Source organism: Geotrypetes seraphini, chromosome 10 (assembly GCF_902459505.1).
Source record: "Geotrypetes seraphini chromosome 10, aGeoSer1.1, whole genome shotgun sequence".
NCBI lineage: Eukaryota > Metazoa > Chordata > Amphibia > Gymnophiona > Dermophiidae > Geotrypetes > Geotrypetes seraphini.
In genome coordinates, this window is record NC_047093.1 from 112,301,365 (window position 1) to 112,321,535 (window position 20,171).

Sequence of the window (20,171 nt, forward strand, 5' to 3'; positions counted from 1 at the left end):
CTGCTGCCATCGGAGAACAGGCCACGTCAATTCTAACTTTGGAGAGGAAGTTCTGTGCCAGCCAGGCAGCGATTGGCTGGTCCAGAACTTCCTCTCCGACGTCAGAATTGATGGGTGGCGAGAGTTGGTCGGCCCGCGCTTCAGCGTCCTCTTTACAGGGAAGGGAAGCAGGGAGAGCTCAGAACTCGGCGCCGGCCTGTTCCCCGATGGTGGCGGTGGCAGCCTATTCCGCGGTGGCGGCCTGTTCCCCAATGGCGGTGGCTTGGGGCAGGGCAGTGAGAAGGGAAGAGAAGCAGGTTGGGCACCCCTGCTCTAGACAAGCTGCGAGCCGCACTCAAAGGGCTAAAGACCACTGTTTGCCGACCACTGCCCCTAGAGGAAAGGAGGGACAGGGGAGATATGATCCAGATGTTCATATACTTGAAAGGTATTAATGTAGAACAAATTTTTTTTTCCAGAGAAAGGAAAATGGTAAAACCAGAGGACATAATTTGAGATTGAGGGGTGGTAGACTCAAGAGTAATGTTAGGAAATTCTTCTTTACAGAGAGGGTGGTTGATGCCTGGAATGCGCTCCTGAAGGAGTTGGTGGAGAGGAAAACGGTGACAAGAGTTCAAAAAAGCATGGGATGAACACAAAGAATCTTGAATCAGAAAATAATGGTATATATTGAAGAACTAAGGCCAGTACTGGGCAGACTTGCATGGTCTATGTCCCGTATATGGCCATTCATTTGAAGATGGGCTGGGGAGAACTTCGACAGCTGGGATGTTGTAGATGGGATGAAGTGAGCTTTGCCCTCCAGTAGATGGACCCTAAGCACATTACAGAGCAGAGCTGTGGGCTTCTGGCCCAGTAATATCTAAGAAAAAGAACAATTTAAATGAAATCATTAATTTATAGTGTTTATCGTTAGGCAGATTGGATGGACCATTCACGTCTTTACCTGCTGTGATTTACTATGTTACTATATTACCTAACAGAGAGAGGAAAAGTATTTTTTGTTTACACCACAGAACCAACTGGGATTGGAGAAGGCAAAGGAGGGTGGGGTGGATGAAGAGGCTACAAAAATAAACTGCCAGGCCATTACAAAAAATGCCAATTGGGCAGGAAAAGTGAATTGAATTAAAAAAAAAAAAATCAATTTAACAGGCAAAATCGAATCGAAATTTTTTTCCCCTTAACCAGGGAGCACTAATAGGCCAGAGATAGTTTCTCTCATGGGTCCCTTTTACAAAGCTGCGATTTTCCCTCATTAATCCCCCCCCCCCCGGCGTGGTTTTTAGGCTGCCGGAGCAGTAACAGCACCGACACTCATGAGCATCGAAGCTGTTACCACCGTGGTCAGTGCTATAAACCGCACTACTCTTTTGTAAAAAAGGGAGGGGGGGGGGGAATGCACAGAAGCCCCTAGGAATTGAACGGCCTTCAGTACATTTACGTGATTTTGTAAAAGATGCTCCGGTGATACCTCTTAAACAACCAAAAGAATGGATATTGGCGCATGCATAAATGCTCCCTGATTTAACAAATACTAGTTTATAGGGTTACCGTACAACCTCTTTTAAGAGGACATGTCACTATGTAGGGTCATGATCACAGCTTCCTAGGATATGCTGGCAACCCTATTTTTAAAGAGGTTTTTAAAAAATGGAGATAAAAGGATGTACTCTACTGAGATTGCTTGATAGGGTATTAGTTCATTCATATTGTACAGGCTCTCAAGCCCAACAAAAACGCTAAAAAGGAATTGTCTGCACAATGTTTAGCTCACAAACTGTCTTTATCAAAAAAGACGTGATTACACCGAGACCAACGCACAAAATGGTACGCTAGGGCGGAGCATCAACCTCAGTAGGTTACTACTTTGCACAAAGATGCATCGGATCCTTTCCCATACTCCGGCACAAAAACGAGCTTCTCTTCTCACGCGTTGTACGCCGCGAAGGGTTTATAAGGGACCAGAAGTAGGAAGTGACGTCACAGCGCGTCGAGTTTGGTTTCTGGGACGCTAACTCCACGTTTCCTGGCTTCGGTAATTATTTCTGTGTCTGAATTTGGGAACACCATGACTACTATGTTTGCGGATACAATTCTCATCGTTTTCATTTCCGTTTGTACTGCACTGCTGGCTGAAGGTAAGAGACAAGTTAATGCCAGAGAACAGTTAGTACTAATAGTAGTAGCCGTCCCTCATCCACAACTCAGGACCCATCTGCTATACGCCCAATGTCAGTATCTAACAATTTTCTCAGGTATACGTTCTGTGCTTTATTGCTCCAGCCCCAGATTCCACAACCGTAAACAAAGACTCCCCCTCCTCCCTTTCATCCATTGGCAAGCTTCGGATTAGCAATAATAATAATAATAACAACTTTATTTTTCTATACCGTCTTAGTCAGTCGGCTTCTAGGCGGTTCAGCGAATTACAAATGCATGAGGGGAATGTAAGAGAAGAAAAGGGTTGTAGGGGAGGGAAAGTGAGGGGGGAGGGTAGGAATTGCCTGAAGATTGCTTAGGGTTTGAACTTTGAAAGGGGAAAAAGCGTAGAGAGCGCAGAATGGTCTATTTAGGTTATGAATTTGTCAAACAGAGTGGTTTTGATAGATTTTCGGAATGCAGAGAAGAGTAGCTTAGATGGTAATGGTAGATTATCCATAAGAGTGAAATTGGAGAATAAAGGTTGAGAGTTTTCAGAAGGTGGTTTCCAGGTATAAATCTAGAAGGATGTGTGTGCCTTATTGCATAATAAATACATAAAAATAATCAGCAAATATATGCTTTTTTTCTCGTTTCCGGAAGGATACAGACAAAGCAGAGGTAAAATGAGACAGTTTAAAAATGAATTTTCCTAGGTAACCAAGAAGTTACTGAGTCAGTTCTCTGAGATGAAAATTGGCCCTCCCTAAATCTATAGGGTGCCTTGATTTTACAGCAGATGCATGTTTAGAGAAAAGGTATGAAATAGGGGGTGTAATAGGTAGGAAAGTGTGCTCAGATTTTCTTCTAGGTAGAGCCATTTGACTTTTTTTTTTTTTGGCTTGCTTCTCCTCAGAAGTGTCAGAATCAGTTCTGTAACAATGAGTCTTCAGATGAATGTGTCGCACTTATACAGTATATACTTAATGACTGAAACTTGATATATCTAGGTTAGGCAAGAAGCACTACAAATCACCTGCTGCCAAAGCCCTGACTAGGGGTGCAGGCTGGAGGTAGAAAAATAAAAAGAAAGGATTAAGTGCTGAATATCGCTAGGTCTATATAACCAGAAATTCAGTGCTGGATCCTGGACATGGTCTGACATTGAATTTAAAGTATGTGGGGTTTTTTTTTTCAAAATATGTCAAATTTTGGATATTTTTAACCAGATTTACAAAAAAGAATATTCTGGAAACATTTTCAAACTATGTTAGAGCATGTTTCAGACCCCCTGAAAAAGTTGATTTTGTTTTTCAACGCAAGCAAACAGTGCCTGAAAATAAGGGTCAAAGGTCATTGAAGTTTCCTTAGTAATGGTATACATTAACATTGAAATATAGTCAGCTCTTCAAGTTATAAACTGTTTTGCATTTTTTATGAAGAAAATATTTGATTGCATTGTTCCATGGTGGCATTGCCATTAGTTCAAGAAATTTGAATCAGCAACCTCATTGCCATAGAGGTCATGACCGACAGCTGTGCAATACCAGCCACAGTTGCTTAGTTCAGGTTACCAAGCATGAAGCTTTGGTATCTTTACTGAAGTCCCAAAGCCTTCAGTGGGTAGGTGTCTGGTTCCCAAGCCAATGATTGGGCAGCTTAACCTAGGTTCCTAAGCGGAAGTTCTGACTGCTTTTATTATTCGTTCATTCATTTTATTGAATTTATGCACCATATTTGCCAAAATAGTTTCTGGAAACTGATATTGTTGACCAGATGATGTAACCAATGGAGCAGAGAGTACAGAAATAAGGTGTTGTTTTGGCACCTAGCAAATGTTTTCTTTTTCAGGCCAGTAAAACAAACTAACAGGGCCGTGTGGTTGCATAACCTTTATCAAGACGTCATTTTCTTCAACTGACACTTCAGCAATGTTGCTAATCCACCATTTCTTATATATGCATGCAACATAATTACCAGAGAGCAGTTGTGATTTCTCAAGCATGGCATTATAGTATATATACTTGAAGATTTGGCCACAAAGTAAGTAGTATCATTTGAACCTTGCTTACATGAATGGCATTTGAGTCAAGTGGCACAAATTGATGATATTTTCTGGTTCCAATTATTGTGCTGCTTTCATCCCATCTCTCTTCCTGAAAATTCTTGCATTCATCAATTTCTTCTTTGTGAACAAATACCTGTATTTTTTGGAACATAAGATGCACCCACATGTAGAAGAGGAAAACCCAAGGAAAAAATATTTGGTTCAGAATTTTTTTTCTTCTTGGTTTTTCCTCCTCTACACATAGGTGTGTCTGGTGGTCTGGTGCTGGGAAGCCTGCAGCCCGAAGCAGCCAAAGTCCGAACCCCAAAACAAGCCCAAAGAAGCAGCCTGAAGCCACCCCCTGTACCTTTTTAAAGTAGTGGTAGTCCAGCGCAGTCTCCTGCTGGACAGCTGCCTTTCTCTGCAGAACAATGCAGGAGCGCGACCATTGTGCTTCCTGCCTGGTCCCGTGCCACTCTGTGACCAGGCAGGAATCTCAGAGGTTGCGCTCCTGCATTGTGCATTGCTCAGCAAAGAGGCAGTCATCCAGCAGGAGACCACGCTGGACCACCGCCACTTAAAAAAAGGTACTGGGGGAGGGGGGACACGCGCAAGATATTCGGTCCATAAGACGCACCGCCCCTTTTACACACCCTTTTCGGGGGTGGAAAAAGTGCGTCTTATTGTCCAAAAATATGGTATGAATTTAATTCCATGTATATTTTTATCACAGAAATTGAATAGATCTTTTGATGTCAATATCTGATTATTCAATGGTCTCTGAAGGCTTGCTCTGGCTGCCATTAGAGATAAAGTGGATTATACAAAATGAAAAATTGAATGAGTGCAAAATGTGATAAAGCACAAGATAATTTCTGCTGCTGGACTAGCAGTTCAGGATGTCGGACAGTCAAGCCAAACTACAGAATGTACCTTGTGTCAAGACTATATTGACTTAATTAAATAAATGAAAAAAAAAATTGTAGTATCTGATAAATCAAAAAAGTACTACTCTCTGCTCCATTAGTTACATCATCTGGTCAACAATATCGGTTTCCATCTATGTATATTTCTAAAAGCTTATATATTTCAGTTATAGTTTATTTCTGTTTGATAAAATTTTCTGACTTACTAAGCCCCTCTTTTATGAACGCATAGCTTGGGTTTTAGCACTGGCAGCAGCAGTAACTGCTCTGACGCTCATAGAATTCCTATGAGCATCGGAGCAGTTACAACTGCTGTCGATGCTAAAACCCACGCTATGCATTCGTAAAAGAGGGGGTAAGTAAATTGAGGCAATTTATGATAAAAAAAAATCAGAAAGGAATTTCATCAAAAATAAAGGAAAGCTCTTCATATACGCGAGTAGGTCACTCAGTCAAATATGTTATTTGGCTGCAAACTTTCCCAGCTTAGTATCTGAAAATTTAGTTAAGAAACTAAAAATAAAGTTGTCTGTACATTTTATTTTTCCATCATATTGGTTCTTGTTTCTCTTTTCTGCATTCATGTCCTCTGTTAATTATCCTTCAAGTGGTGGCTATCCATTTGCCTTTTCTTCTCTCCTGTCTTGTTCCATTCTGTCACTGCACCTACATCTGACATATTGATGTTTGCTTTTTAGGAGGGTAAATCAAAAAAGTAAAGGCAAAATATATTAAACTAGTGTTTAAGCCTGTTAAATTAACGGGTGCTAGAATAAATGTCTGCCTGTCTGTCTTTCTTTCTATCTCTCTCTCCCTGCCCCGTATATCTTATTTTCTCTCTTTTTCTCTCTCTCCTTACCCCATCTATCTTTTTTCTTTCTTTCTTTTTCTCTTTCTCTCTCCCTGCCCATCTTTTTTCTTTCTATCTCTCTCCCTCCCTCCCTCTTTCTTTCTTTCTGTCTGTCTCTCTCCCTGCCCAGACCCTCACTGAAGCCGCCTTCCAGCTGTGCTAATAAAGGGATCCCTTGCCCTTTCCTCAGTCCAGCTGTGGCACACACCTGCTCAGCTACACAATGGGCAAACGCACCCCGTCTCCCCTCCGGACCCCGTTCGCTCAGCCTTGGTGCTGGATCACCGCCTGATGCTGCTCTGCAGGAATCTTGCGAATTGCTGGGCCATGGTAAGCCAAATCGAGCCCCATTGCGCAATTTCACCTTATTTGTAAACCCATTTGATGTCATCCTGGACCTTGAAAGGCAATCTAGGAAATCCAACAATATATTAGAAACATAGAAACATAGAAAAAAGCAGCAGAAAAGGGCTATAGCCCACCAAGTCTGCCCATTCCAAGTATCCCCTCCCCTGAATTTACTCCCTTAAAGATCCTACGTGAGTATCCCATTTTCTCTTAAAATCCGTCACGCTGCTGGCCTTTATCACCTGGAGTGGGAGTCTGTTCCAATGATCCACCACTCTTTCGGTGAAGAAGTACTTCCTGGAGTCGCCATGAAACTTCCCTCCCTTGATTTTCAGCGGATGCCTTCTGGTGGTCGAGTGTCCCATGAGCCAGAAGATATCATCTTCTGACTCGATGCGTCCCGTGATGTACTTATATGTTTCAATCATATCTCCCCGTTCTCTTCTTTCCTCAAGTGAGTACAGCCGCAATTTTTTAAATCTTTCTTCATACGTGAGATCCTTGAGCCCCGTAGAAACTCCTTGAGCCCCATAGAAATTGTAATTCATATTAAGTAATCAGTAGGAAAACAATTAATGTTCTCTCCCAGTGAGGATTGGCAGTTGATGGAATGCTTTATTTAGGGTACCTAGCAATTGCACAAGATTAACAGTAATTTACTTTTTTAAGAATAGTTTCATGCGAGGGCTGATTGAAAAGTAATGAGACTGCTTTAGTTTTTCTTTCCAAGACGTGGCAATGCTATGCTGGCTAATATGAATCTCATATATTAATGTTTCTTAACCTGCAGTTGGATTGCTATAGTCTTCATTATTGGGTCATAGTGAGAGGAAGAACTTTGTACATTTTGTCATGGCAGATGAGGAAGATGTGTCTGTGAGAGTACACCAGAGATGTGTGATTGAATTTTGTGTACTTGGAAAGAGCGGTAATGACACTCATGAAACAATGAAACCCTGAAAAGATAACCACGGAAAGAAACATACAAAACATGATGGCAGATAAAGGCCAAATGGCCCATCCAATCTGCCCATTTGCAGCATCCACTATATTCTCCTCTCCATGAGATCCCAAGTGCCTGTCTCACACTTTCTTGAATTCAGACACAGTCTTTGTTTCCACCACCTTTACCGGGACTAGTCCATGCATCTACCACCTTTCTGTAAAAAGAAAAAAAAAAAGAAAAACGTATTTCCTTAGATTACTCCTCAGCTTATCAACTCTAACTTCATTCTATACTCTCTCATTCTGGAGTTTCCTTTCAAATGAAAGAGACTCGGCTTCATGTGTATTTATGCCTCATAGGCATTTAAATGTGTCTATTATCTCCCCTCTTCTGCCTTCCCTCCAAAGTATATATGTTGAGATCTTTAAATCTGTCCCCATACGCCTTATAACAGTGTTTCTCAACATGCGATATGCGTACCCTTAGGTGGAGGATATTCCCTGCCGCTGGGGATCCTTGCCCACCCGCCCCCGCTGAAACTGCTGTTGGGTATCCCTCCCTCCCAGCATGCCTGCCTGCACCCCCCCTTGAAGCCAACCCGCTTACTTGATGGAGCAGCACTCGTTCCCTATGCCCCCAGTGAACTCAGTGCAGGGATGCGACTCATACGCTGTACGTAAGTAGCTGATCCGGAAACCTCTTCTCTGATGTCAGAGTTGACGTTGGAGGGAAGGCTTGTGGACCAGCTACGTACAGCGTGTGAATTGCTGCTCGCGCTGTCCCTTCATGAAATTCTCTGGGGGAGGAGGGAGCGAGTGCGATGTCAACAAGTAACTGGGTCAGCTTCAGGGGGTGGGTGGGTGGAGGGAGGGATCCCTGGCATAAACTTAATTTTGGGCCAAAGACTGGAAGGTGGGGGGAGGGGACGAACTCGACACAGAAGAAAGGGAGGAAGGGGGCACTAGCCTGGGACATAGGAAGGAGGGAATAGAAAGGGAGAATTGTTGGGTATGAGTTTGTGAGCGAGAGATGGTGCACATGGGTAAAGGAAGAAAGGAAAATTGGGCATAGAGAGAGAGGAGTGAGGTATAGATGCATGGGGAAAAGAAGAATGAGACAGAGAAATATTGGATATGGTGGGGGAGAGGGACCAGAGGGACGGATTGAAAGGAATGTAAGGGAGATTAATGTTGGACATAGTGATGGAGGGAGAGATGTGGCATTGTGCTGGAGAGGAGTGATAGAAGGAGAAATGGGGCAGTGGTGCTCATGATCTGGGGGATGAGAGTGAGAAATGTTGGATGTGACAGTAGAGGGGGTGGGAAAGATGCCTGGATCTCTCAAGACAGATGGACAGTGAGAGAGAGAGGGAGACATATTGCTAATAGGGGTGGAGGAAAAAGGAAGAAAATTGGACTCATGGAGGGACAGAGAGAGATGTTGAGGAAGGGAATGAGGTCCAGAGGAGAGGAAGCATGCAGGATGCAGAAAGTGTTGGACTAATGGAGAGAGAGAGATCAAGAGATGGATGGGGAGGGAAGAAAGGAGGGAAGGAGAAATATCACCCTTAGAGGAAGGGGGTGAGGGCAGAGAGTAAAAAGTTTAACTCATGGAGAGAGAGAGAGAGAGATGTTGGTTGGGGACTAGAGGACTAGAGGAGAAGAAGCGTGTAGGAGGCAGAGAGAGAAAGAGATGTTGGAATGGTAGAAAGGAGGGAGAAATGTTGGATATGGCAGTAGAGGGAGTGGGAGAGATGCACCCTGGATCTCTCTCTCTTTCCCGATTTCCTTTGCAGCAGGGGAATGAGAGAGAGAGAGGGAGACATGTTGCCAATGAGGGCAGAGGAGAGAGGAAGAAAAGTTGGACCTATGGACAGAGAGAAATGTTGGTTGGGGAATGGAATGAGGTCTGGAGGAGAGGAAGCATGCAGTAGGCAGAAAGAAATCAATATTGGATGCACAGTCAGAAGTAAGTGCAACCAGAGACTCATGAAATCACCAGACAGCAAAGGTAGGAAAATGATTTTATTTTCAATTTAGTGATCGAAATGTCCGTTTTGAGAATTTATATCTGCTTTCTATATTTTGCACTATATTTGTCTATTTTTCTATAGTTGTTACTGAGATGACATTGCATATTTTAAAGTCATCTGCCTTGACCTCTTTGAAAAAAAAAAAAAAGAATATAAATGATAATTAACATTTTCTCTGCGTTCAGTGTGCTTTGTATTTTTTAATTTTGTGGTTACCATTATCAACTATAATAAAACTCTTAGCACGTATGCGCACTTGAAACTCCGTGCCACTGTGCTTCTGTGCCGCCACATGCGCAGTAGAGTAGAACTCTGCCTGTGGCGGTTTCATCATTGCCCTCGGCGATGCTGCAAGGCCAGAGCCAGTGACAACTGGGCCTACCAAGGGGGTAGAGGAGAACAGCAGACAGGGTTGTGGCTCTGCTTCAATCCCAGGGCAGGCAGGAGGTTTAATCGCAGCTCTGTAGCAATCTCTCGGGGGATCCTGGCAGTGCTGAAGATGAGGCAGCAGGGCTGGGAAGAGCAGAAGAGGGTCCAGGGAACAAGTTAGAAGACAGCGGGCGGTGAGCAAGGGCTAAAGGAGCCCACCCCCGCCCTGGAGAAAGTGAAAGTGCGGAAGTGCGCACTGGGGCTGGGTTCAGCTCACCAGAGCCCAGTCGCTTCTAATTCTCTTATGATCGAATGGTTTTTACTTACAGGCAAAGGAAAGGGAGGGGCCAATTAAGGGGACCAGGCTGCCAGTTTCACAGTTAAACTCCAGACTTGAACTGTAAACACATATTCAAATAGAAATCCCATGCAGTTTCCCTTTGAAAATCCAGCCAGTAAAGAAAATGAACCTGCAGAAATTATATATGAAAGCCCCAAATGTACTCTCCCTCCCATGACCTAATCATACCCTTTCTCAACCTTATTTGTGATGTGAGTACAATTACCAGCTCTATCAGGTTCTTTTACCCATAGTGAAAGGGGAGGGCAGTTTACATTACAGCTTTTTATATGGGTAAGCACAGCGATTCCAAGGGTGGTATAGAAAGAAAGAAAGATAGAGAGAGGGAGGGAGAGAGACAGAAAAATAGAAAGACAGCGAGAGGGAGAGAGACAGAAAGAAAGATAGACATTGGGAGGGAGAGAGACAGCAAGAAAGAAAGACAGTGGGAAGAGAGAGAAAGAAAGAAAGAGACGGGGCAGGGAGAAAGAAAGACAGACAGACATCTATTCTAGCACCCATTAATGTAACGGGCTTAAACACTAGTGTATTAATAAGATTATATTGTGTGTATATGAAAAATGGATGGAAGAAATTGCATTACAATTAGTGCTATTATTATCCCAGGACAAGCAGGCATGATATTCTCACATGTGGGTGACGTCATCTACGGAGCCCCAGCGCGGACAGCTTTTCAAGCAAACTTGATTGAAGTTTCAAGTTTGCTACACTGCACCACGCATGTGCATGCCTTCTTGCCCACTAGAGGGCACATCCCCACCTCGTGGTCCTCAGTTCAGTTTTTTCCGCGGAGCCAGAAGCCCTGTGGAATTTGTGCTCTTCGAATTTAGCCTTCTGACACCGCGGCTGTGTGTTCTTTCACGGTCGCTGTGCTTAAATTGCTTTTCTTTCTCCTTTTGTTTCAAGTTTTTGTCGAAAAAAAAAAAAAAGATTTTTGATTCGGCTCCGGGGGCTCCCGGTAGCCGCGGCCGCGGGACCTCGTTCGTTCCCGGCCTGTTTTTGTGTCCATGTCCCGTCCTTTGACGGGCTTTAAAAAGTGCACCCGGTGCGATCGGTTGCTCTCAATTACCGATCCTCACCGGTGGTGCTTGGTGTGTTTGGGTCCTGAGCATCCTACCGACTCCTGTGATAGGTGCTCAACTTTTCAGTCTAGAGCTCTCCGCTGACGCCGTGCCCGGATGGCGGAGCTCTTCTCTGCGGACCCCGCGGCGGGGAAGGCCTCGACGTCGGCCTCGGTTTCGGCCCCGGCCTCGGCCTCGGCCTCCGGTCCCCCGGCCTCGCCTCGGCCTTTGACTTCCTCCAAGCCTGCTGCCTCGACCAAGCCTGCTTCGGGTAAGTCCCCTCTTCCTTCCTCGACTCCAGGGTCAGCGAAGAAGCCATCCTCGGGCTCCTCGACTGCGGGTGGGCCGTCCTCTGCCCCGCCCCGAGTTGCAAAGCCCAGTGCCCCGAGGGAATACTCGAGACTGTGGTCGCCCTCCAGGGAGCACTCCTCGGCCCCGGACCTGCCTGCCAGGATGGAGGTTCCGGTCTTCCAGGACTTGCTCCGAGCGCTGATTGCCTCGGAGCTGTCCGGGGCCCTCGCGCACCTGCAGCAGGCGTCGGCCTCGACTGCTCCGGCCTCGACTGCCCCGGCGTCGGCGGCCTCGGTCTCGGTGACTTCGGCTTCAGCCCCCGAGGGTCGGCCGTCCTCGACCCCGACCTTGCCCTCGACCTCGACCTCGGTTGACCAGCCTGAGAGGAGTGTCAGGCCTCGGGACAAGGTGTGTCGGGTTCGGAGGATCTCTTCCACCTCTTCCTCGAGGTACTCCCGGGGCTCTTCGCCCTCGGGTCGGCCTTGGAAGAGGCGTCGGCCGAGGCAACCTAAGCGCCCTCGCGTTTCCCCTCGGAGACGCGGTCACTCCTCGCCGACAGAGGGTGAGACGTTGCGTGTCTCGGAGCTCCGCCTCGACAATCCGAGGCTCTTCCGCACCCCTGGGGGAAAGGGTTCGAGAGACTCCTCGCCGAGGCGCAGGGGTAGAACCTCGATTCCTCATACCCTGGGGACTTCCCCCAAGGGCTCCTCGGGGCATAGGCGGTCCCCGACCCCTTCGAGGTCCCTCAGCACGGCCTCCTGGGGATCGGGGTCTGGTAGGGAGCCTCGGTATTCCCGTGAGGCCTCCCCCTCTTTCTTGGTGGCTCGGACCTCTCGTACTCCTTCCCCGCCAGCGAGGCCCTCTTCCTTTACAAAATTTGTACAGGATATGGCACGGGCTTTGGACCTGGACTTGCTTGCTGGGTCTCAGTACACGAAGGAGTTTTTGGAGGAACAAGACCTGCCCGCTCCCCAGAGAGAAACTCCTCGTCTGCCTCTCAATAAGGTCCTTCCTGAGAAATTTAGACTCCCCTCTTACAGTCACAGCGGTGCCTTCCAAGATGGAGTCTAAATACCGGACCATACCATGTAAGGGTTTCGAGAAAGCACAACTGTCTCACCAGTCGTTGCTTGTTGAGTCAGCTGTGAAGAAGTCGCAGCCCGCTAAGGTCTCGGCGGTGGTCCCGCCCGGACGGGAGGGATGGACCCTGGACAAGTTTGGTCGCCGCCTCTATTCCAACTCATTGATGGCTACCAGGGTCCTTAATTATGCCTTTACATTCTCCTCTTATCTTCGAGGCATGGTCAAAGACTTGCCCCGTTATCAAGGGGTTATGCCGGATTCCCACAAGGAGGGTTTTGCCATGTTCATGTCTAACCTATCTCAGTTGCGTCTGTACCTGTTTCACGCTGTCTACGACGCATTTGAACTGGCCTCCAGGGTATCCGCCTTTGCCATGGCGATGCGCCAACTGGCTTGGCTACGTACCCTGGACATGGACTCGAACTTGCAGGAACGTCTGGCCAATCTACCCTGTGTTGGCTCTGAGTTATTTGATGAGTCCCTGGAGGCGGCGACCAAATGTTTGTCGGAACAGGAGCGCTCTCTTGCCTCCTTGGTCCGTCCTAAACCTCGGGCCCCGCCGCAGAAACCTTTTCAGCCTCCCCCGCGGCGATACCCCCAGAAGTCAACGCCGGCCTTCTCTAGGCCTCCGCCCCGCCGCCCACCGCAGCAGGGTAGGGGAGGCCAACAAAAACCTCCGGCGCAGGGGACACCCAAGCCGGCGCCGTTCTTTTGACGGGATGTGCGGATGGGGGCGGGCCGAACCCCCTTCCGACTCCGAGCCTTTTCTGCGGCCTGGACCGGGATCACATCGGATGCTTGGGTGCTCCGGATTATCTCCGAGGGCTACTCGCTCAATTTCTTAGCCACACCGCCGGAACATCCGCCGGCTGCTTACCCATCCAGCTGAAACCAACTTCCCCTTCTTCTTGCGGAAGCGAGGGCCTTGTTGAGCCTTCGGGCGGTGGAACCTGTACCCCCCGACCAACGGGGGCGGGGGTTTTACTCCCGTTACTTTTTGGTCCCAAAGAAGACAGGGGACTTACGCCCCATTTTGGACCTCCGGAAGCTCAACAAGTTCCTAGTCCGGGAGAAGTTCCGTATGTTGTCGCTTCCGGTGTTGTATCCTCTTTTGGAGGAAGGGGATTGGATGTGCTCCCTAGACTTAAAGGAAGCCTATACTCATGTTCCGGTGCATCCCGCCTTCCGAAAATTCTTACAGTTTCAAATGGGAGAGTTGCACCTTCAATACCGGGTCCTCCCCTTCGGACTGGCTTCGTCCCTTCGAGTCTTCACGAAGTGTATGGTGGTGGTCGCTGCAGCCCTGAGATCTCGGGGGCTACAGGTCTTTCCCTACCTGGACGATTGGCTGATCAAAGCGTCGACCAGGGAGGGGGTTATCTCAGCGACCCAACAGACTATCATTTTCCTTCAATGTCTGGGGTTCGAAGTGAACTTTCCCAAGTCTCAATTGGACCCGACTCAATCCCTCCAATTTATTGGAGCCGTGCTGGACACGGTTCGCCTTCGTTCGTTCCTTCCCCCTCCTCGGTTGGAGGCCCTCCTTCATTTGAGTCGTCGGGTCTCGCTGATGCCTGTAGTATCGGCTCAGCGCATGATGGTTCTTCTGGGCCACATGGCATCGACGGTCCACGTTACTCCGTTCGCCCGCTTGCATCTGAGGCTTCCTCAGTGGACCTTGGCCTCGCAGTGGCGTCAGGATAGAGACCCAGTATCTCGCCCTATAACGGTGACTCCTTCTTTGAGACGCTCGCTCCGTTGGTGGACCAACTCTTCCAATCTTTCAGGGGGTTTGCTCTTTCTCGTTCCTCCGCATCGCAAGGTCCTGACCACGGACTCCTCGGAGTACGCGTGGGGGGCTCACCTCGACGGTCTGCGGACTCAGGGTCTATGGTCGGCAGAGGACCGTCTTTGTCACATCAATGTGTTGGAGCTTCGGGCCATTTTTCTGGCGGCTCGAGCGTTCTGCCACTTGCTGCACGATCAGGTAGTCCTCGTGCGGACGGACAACCAGGTGGCCATGTATTATGTAAACAAACAGGGCGGGACGGGCTCTTGGTCTCTGTGCCGGGAAGCCCTGCGCCTTTGGGAATGGGCGGTCTCCCAGAACATATTTCTGCGTGCGGTTTACATTCAGGGAGAGAGGAACTGTCTGGCAGACAAACTCAGTCGTCTTCTCCAGCTGCACGAGTGGTCGCTGAACTCCCGGGTTTTACGCGAGGTCTTCGATTGCTGGGGGACTCCTCAGGTGGATCTGTTTGCCTCTCCGGAGTCTCACAAACTGCCCCTGTATTGTTCTCGGATGTACTCCCGGGACCGTCTCGAGGCCGATGCCTTCCTTCTCGACTGGGAGGGGAGGTTCCTTTATGCGTTCCCTCCTTTTCCTCTGATCTTGAGAACGTTGGTACATCTCAAATCGACCAGGGCCACTATGATTCTCATTGCACCTCGTTGGCCCAGACAGCACTGGTTCTCCCTGCTTCTTCAACTCAGTGTAAGGGAACCTCTACTTCTACCTGTTTTTCCCTCTCTGCTGTCTCAGAGTCTGGGTTCGCTCTTGCATCCCAATCTTCAGTCATTACATCTGACCGCTTGGTTCCTTTCCCCTTGACTTCGTTTCCTGTTTCTCAGTCGGTGAGGGAGATTTTGGAAGCCTCGCGCAAGGTCTCGACTAGGCTTTGTTATTCCCAGAAGTGGACCAGATTTTCATCCTGGTGCTCCTCGAACCATCTGGACCTGAGTTCGGTTCCAGTGTCTTCGGTGCTGGAATATTTGTTGCATCTCTCTAAGTCTGGGCTGAAGACGACTTCCATTCGGGTGCATCTCAGTGCCATTGCGGCGTTCCATCGGCATATCGAGGGTCGGTCGCTTTCTCTTCATCCTCTGGTAACTCGTTTCATGAGGGGTCTCGTGAATGTTCATCCTCCTCTGAAACCTCCTCCTGTAGTTTGGGATCTTAATGTGGTATTAGCTCAACTGATGAAGCCTCCGTTTGAGCCTATCGACAAATCTCATCTTAAGTTTCTCACTTGGAAGGTGGTCTTTTTGCTTGCGCTCACATCCGCTCGTCGGATTAGTGAGCTGCAGGCTTTGGTTGCGGATCCACCTTTTACTGTGTTTCATCATGACAAGGTGGTTCTTCGCACCCATCCTAAATTTTTACCTAAGATTGTGTCTGATTTCCACCTCAATCAGTCCATTGTTCTTCCGGTGTTCTTTCCGAAGCCCCACTCTCATCCTGGTGAGGCGGCGCTTCACACGCTTGACTGTAAGAGGGCGTTGGCCTTTTATCTCCAACGTACCAAGTCTCATCGGAAGGTTCCTCAATTGTTTTTGTCCTTTGATCCTAATCGGTTGGGACATCCTGTTTCCAAGCGCACCTTGTCCAACTGGTTGGCTGCTTGTATTTCTTTTTGCTACGCTCAGGCTGGTCTCACGCTCCATGGTCAAGTCACGGGGCATAAGGTCAGGGCTATGGCAGCTTCTGTTGCTTTCCTCCGGTCTACTCCTGTGGAGGACATATGTAAAGCTGCCACTTGGTCTTCGGTTCATACGTTCACCTCCCACTACTGTCTGGACTCTCTGTCCAGAAGCGACGGCCGGTTTGGCCAGTCGGTGTTACGTAATCTGTTTTCCTAAATTGCCATCCTCCCACCTGCCCTTTTTTTTTTGGTTAGCTTGGAGGTCACCCACATGTGAGAATATCATGCCTGCTTGTCCTGGGATAAAGCACAGTTACTTACCGTAACACTTACCGTTACTTACCGTAACACTTACCGTAACACTTACCGTAACACTTACCGTAACACTTACCGTAACACTTACCGTTACTTACTGGATAACACTATCCAGATAACACTATCCACTGGATAACACTATCCAGAGACAGCAGGCATATATTCTCACAACCCGCCCACCTCCCCGGGGATGGCTTCTTTGCTGGTTATGGAACTGAGGACCACGAGGTGGGGATGCGCCCTCTAGTGGGCAAGAAGGCATGCACATGCGTGGTGCAGTGTAGCAAACTTGAAACTTCAATCAAGTTTGCTTGAAAAGCTGTCTCGCTGGGGCTCCGTAGATGACGTCACCCACATGTGAGAATATATGCCTGCTGTCCCTGGATAACACCTGTTACGGTAAGTAACTGTGCTTTATGGGAGGTGGAGTCAGGGGTGGAGCTTGGTCGTGTCTGGGGCAGAGCTTGGATGGGGATACTCAGTTGGTATTTGTTAGGCTTAGGGGGTACTTGGCTTGAAAAAGTTGAGAAACACTGGGCTAGACAACTTTATATTTACTGCCTTACTGGTTAGAAAAAAGTTGTTTTTTTTTTTTTCTCTCCTTGGCATTTTTCTGCTGTCATCAGCTGTTACCATGAGTTGTGTGTTGTGGGTCACTGTTACCCTCAAATCATGAATTTTTGCCTGAGCTAAGCAAGTTTTAACATTTACATCACTTAATTTTAGGTGCAGTATTTAGAAGGAAGGTATATTGTAGGATAAAGTTTTGTAGAAGGAAAAAGAACATAAGAACATAAGAACATAAGCAGTGCCTCCGCCGGGTCAGACCATAGGTCCATCATGCCCAGCAGTCCGCTCCCGCGGCGGCCCAAACAGGTCCCTGTCTGAATCATCAGAAGGGGCCCCCTTGCCACCCTGGTTTCCCATTGAAGTCCTATCTTCCCATCGAAGTCCTAACCCTCCGGTTTTGCACATGCACGACCTGGTCGGGTTTCTATACTTATTTCCTGGATACTTCTCTCAGTATCCCACGATCCCTTTATCCCTCAGGAATCCGTCCAATCCCTGTTTGAATCCCTGTACCGTACTCTGCCCGACCACCTCCTCCGGCAGCGCATTCCAAGTGTCCACGACCCTCTGGGTGAAAAAAAACTTCCTTGCATTTGTTTTGAACCTATCTCCCTTCAGTTTCTCCGAGTGCCCCCTCGTACCTGTTGTCCCCTTCAGTCTGAAGAATCTGTCCCTATCCACCCTCTCTATGCCCCTCATGATCTTGAAGGTCTCTATCATATCTCCCCTGAGCCTCCTTTTTTCCAGGGAGAAGAGCCCCAGCTTATCCAACCTCTCGGCGTATGGGCAGTGTTCCAGCCCTCTTACCAGTTTCGTCGCTCTCCTTTGGACTCTCTCAAGCACCGCCATGTCCTTCTTGAGGTATGGCGACCAATACTGCACGCAGTATTCCAGATGCGGACGCACCATCGCTCGATACAATGGCATGATGACTTCCCGCGTCCTGGTTGTGATTCCCTTCTTTATGATGCCCAGCATCCTGTTGGCTTTTTTCGAGGCTGCTGCGCACTGTGCAGATGGCTTCAGTGATGCATCCACCAGCACACCCAAGTCTCTCTCAAGTCTGCTGTCTCCCAACAATGCCCCCCCCATTTTGTAGTTGAACAACGGGTTCTTTTTCCCTATATGCATGACCTTGCATTTTTCCACATTGAAGCGCATTTGCCATTTGTCTGCCCAGTCCTCCAGCTTCTCCAGGTCCCTTTGCAGGTCCTCACACTCCTCCCTGGACCTAACTCTGCCGCACAGTTTGGTATCATCTGCAAATTTTATGACCTCGCACTTTGCCTCTTTTTCCAGGTCATTGATAAATATGTTGAAAAGTAACGGCCCCAGCACCGATCCCTGTGGCACACCGCTCGTGACTCCCCGCCAGTCAGAATATTGGCCCTTTACTCCAACCCTCTGCAGTCTACCCGACAACCAGTGCTCGATCCATCTGTGCACATCTCCTCCCACCCCGTGGTTCCACAGCTTCCTAAGCAGTCTTTCATGTGGCACCTTGTCGAAAGCCTTTTGAAAATCGAGGTAAATGATGTCGATGGGTTCCCCATTGTCCACCCGACTGCTTATTCCCTCAAAGAAGTACAGAAGGTTCGTTAAGCACGACCTTCCCTTACAGAATCCGTGCTGGCTTGTTCTCAGTAGACCATTTCTTTCAATGTGCTCGCAAATGCCGTCCTTGATCATAGCTTCCACCATCTTCCCTACAATTGAAGTCAGGCTCACCGGCCTGTAGTTCCCAGGGTCACCCCTCGATCCCTTCTTGAAGATAGGTGTGACATTTGCCAATTTCCAGTCCTTTGGTACCTCTCCAGTTTTCAAGGATAGGTTACAAACATGCTGGATTGTGCCCGCTATTTCCTGTCTTAGTTCCTTCAGAACCCTTGGGTGGATCCCGTCCGGACCCGGTGATTTGCCGCATTTTAACCTGTCTATCTGTTTGAGGACATCCTCCTTACTTACCTCTATGTGTTCCAATTTTTCAGCCTGTTCCCCACTCATGAGCTCCTCTGAGTCCGGTATATTAGATGTGTCCTCTCTCGTGAAAACCGACGAGAAGAACGTGTTCAACCTCTCAGCTACCTCTTTATCCTCCTTAATCACTCCCTTCCTATCCCCATCGTCCAACGGCCCCACTTCCTCTCTCGCTGGTCGTTTCCCCTTTACGTAACTGAAGAATGCCTTGAAGTTTTTTGCCTCCCTGGCCAGCCCCTCTTCGTATTTCCCTTTTGCTTTTCTAACCTCTCGGTGGCATTCTTTTTGGCATTTCCTGTGCGCCTGGTGGTTTTCCTCCGTTGGGTCCTTTTTCCATCTCCGGAAGGATACTTTTTTGTCATTTATTGCCCTCTTTACTTCTGCTGAGATCCAAATCGGGTCCTTTGACCGCTTGTTCTTGCAGCCTTTCCTGAAATTGGGGACGTACATTTTTTGTGCTTCTTGCAGGGTGTCCCTGAATAGGGTCCAGGCGCTTTCCACAGTCTCCATCTTAAAGATATTTCTGAGCTTCTTCCCCACCATTTTCCTCATAGCAACATAGTTCCCTTTCTTGAAGTTGAGCGCAGTTGTTGCGGTCCTCCTTACTATGGGTGTCCCCCTTTCTAATGTGAATCTGATCGCATTGTGGTCACTGTTGCCTAGTGGTCCTCCCACTTCTACCCCGCTTGCAGGCCCCCCTAATCCGTTCAGGATGAGGTCAAGAGTAGCACTCCCTCGCGTCGGTTCCCTGACCAGTTGCTCCATGAAGCAGTCCCTCACAGCTTCTACAAATCCTGTTTCCCTAGTGCAGTTGGAGTGACCCGTACTCCAGTCTATCCCCGGGTAGTTAAAGTCCCCCATCACTATTACATTTCCAGTCCTGCACTCCTGTCTCAGTTCAGCTTCCAAGTCGTGTCCGACTCCTTCTGGCGTACTAGGTGGGCGATAGTACATCCCCAGTTTTATGTCTGCACCCTTGTTTCCCGGCAATTTGACCCATAGCGATTCCAGCCCCTCTGCCTTCTTTGCCATATCCATCCCGACTGAGTCGATAGAGTTCTTTATATATAGTGCTATGCCTCCCCCCTTCTTGTGGGTCCTATCCCTCCTGTAGAGCTTGTACCCCGTCAGCGCCACATCCCATTGATTCTCCTCAGTCCACCATGTTTCTGTAATTCCAATTATATCCAGGTCTTCCCCCTTGGCCACGGCCTCTAGTTCACCCATCTTGGCCCTGAGGCTTCTTGCATTTGTGTAGAAGCACCGCAGGTCTCGTCGTTTTTCCTCCACCTCTGCATTCACCTCTGCATTCACCTGGGCCGCCTCTCCTGTTCCCTGTACTTCTGCTTTGCCCTCCGCCTTTACCCTTGTAGCTTTCAGCTTCCCCACATTTCCGCCACTCCACTTCCCTGCTTTTCCTCTGGGTTTTCT

General features: G+C 48.2%; 1 protein-coding gene across 1 annotated transcript in view; it reads left to right on the plus strand.

Annotated features, from left to right (window-relative positions):
• Window positions 1-1,911: 1,911 nt before the first annotated feature.
• TMCO1 (transmembrane and coiled-coil domains 1) overlaps window positions 1,912-20,171 on the plus strand; it is a 213,641-nt gene continuing 195,381 nt past the window's right edge. The window contains exon 1 of the mRNA XM_033960397.1: window positions 1,912-2,141. Within this exon, the coding sequence (XP_033816288.1) occupies window positions 2,072-2,141 (70 nt within the window). The 5' untranslated portion in view covers window positions 1,912-2,071. The remainder of the gene's footprint in view (window positions 2,142-20,171) is intronic.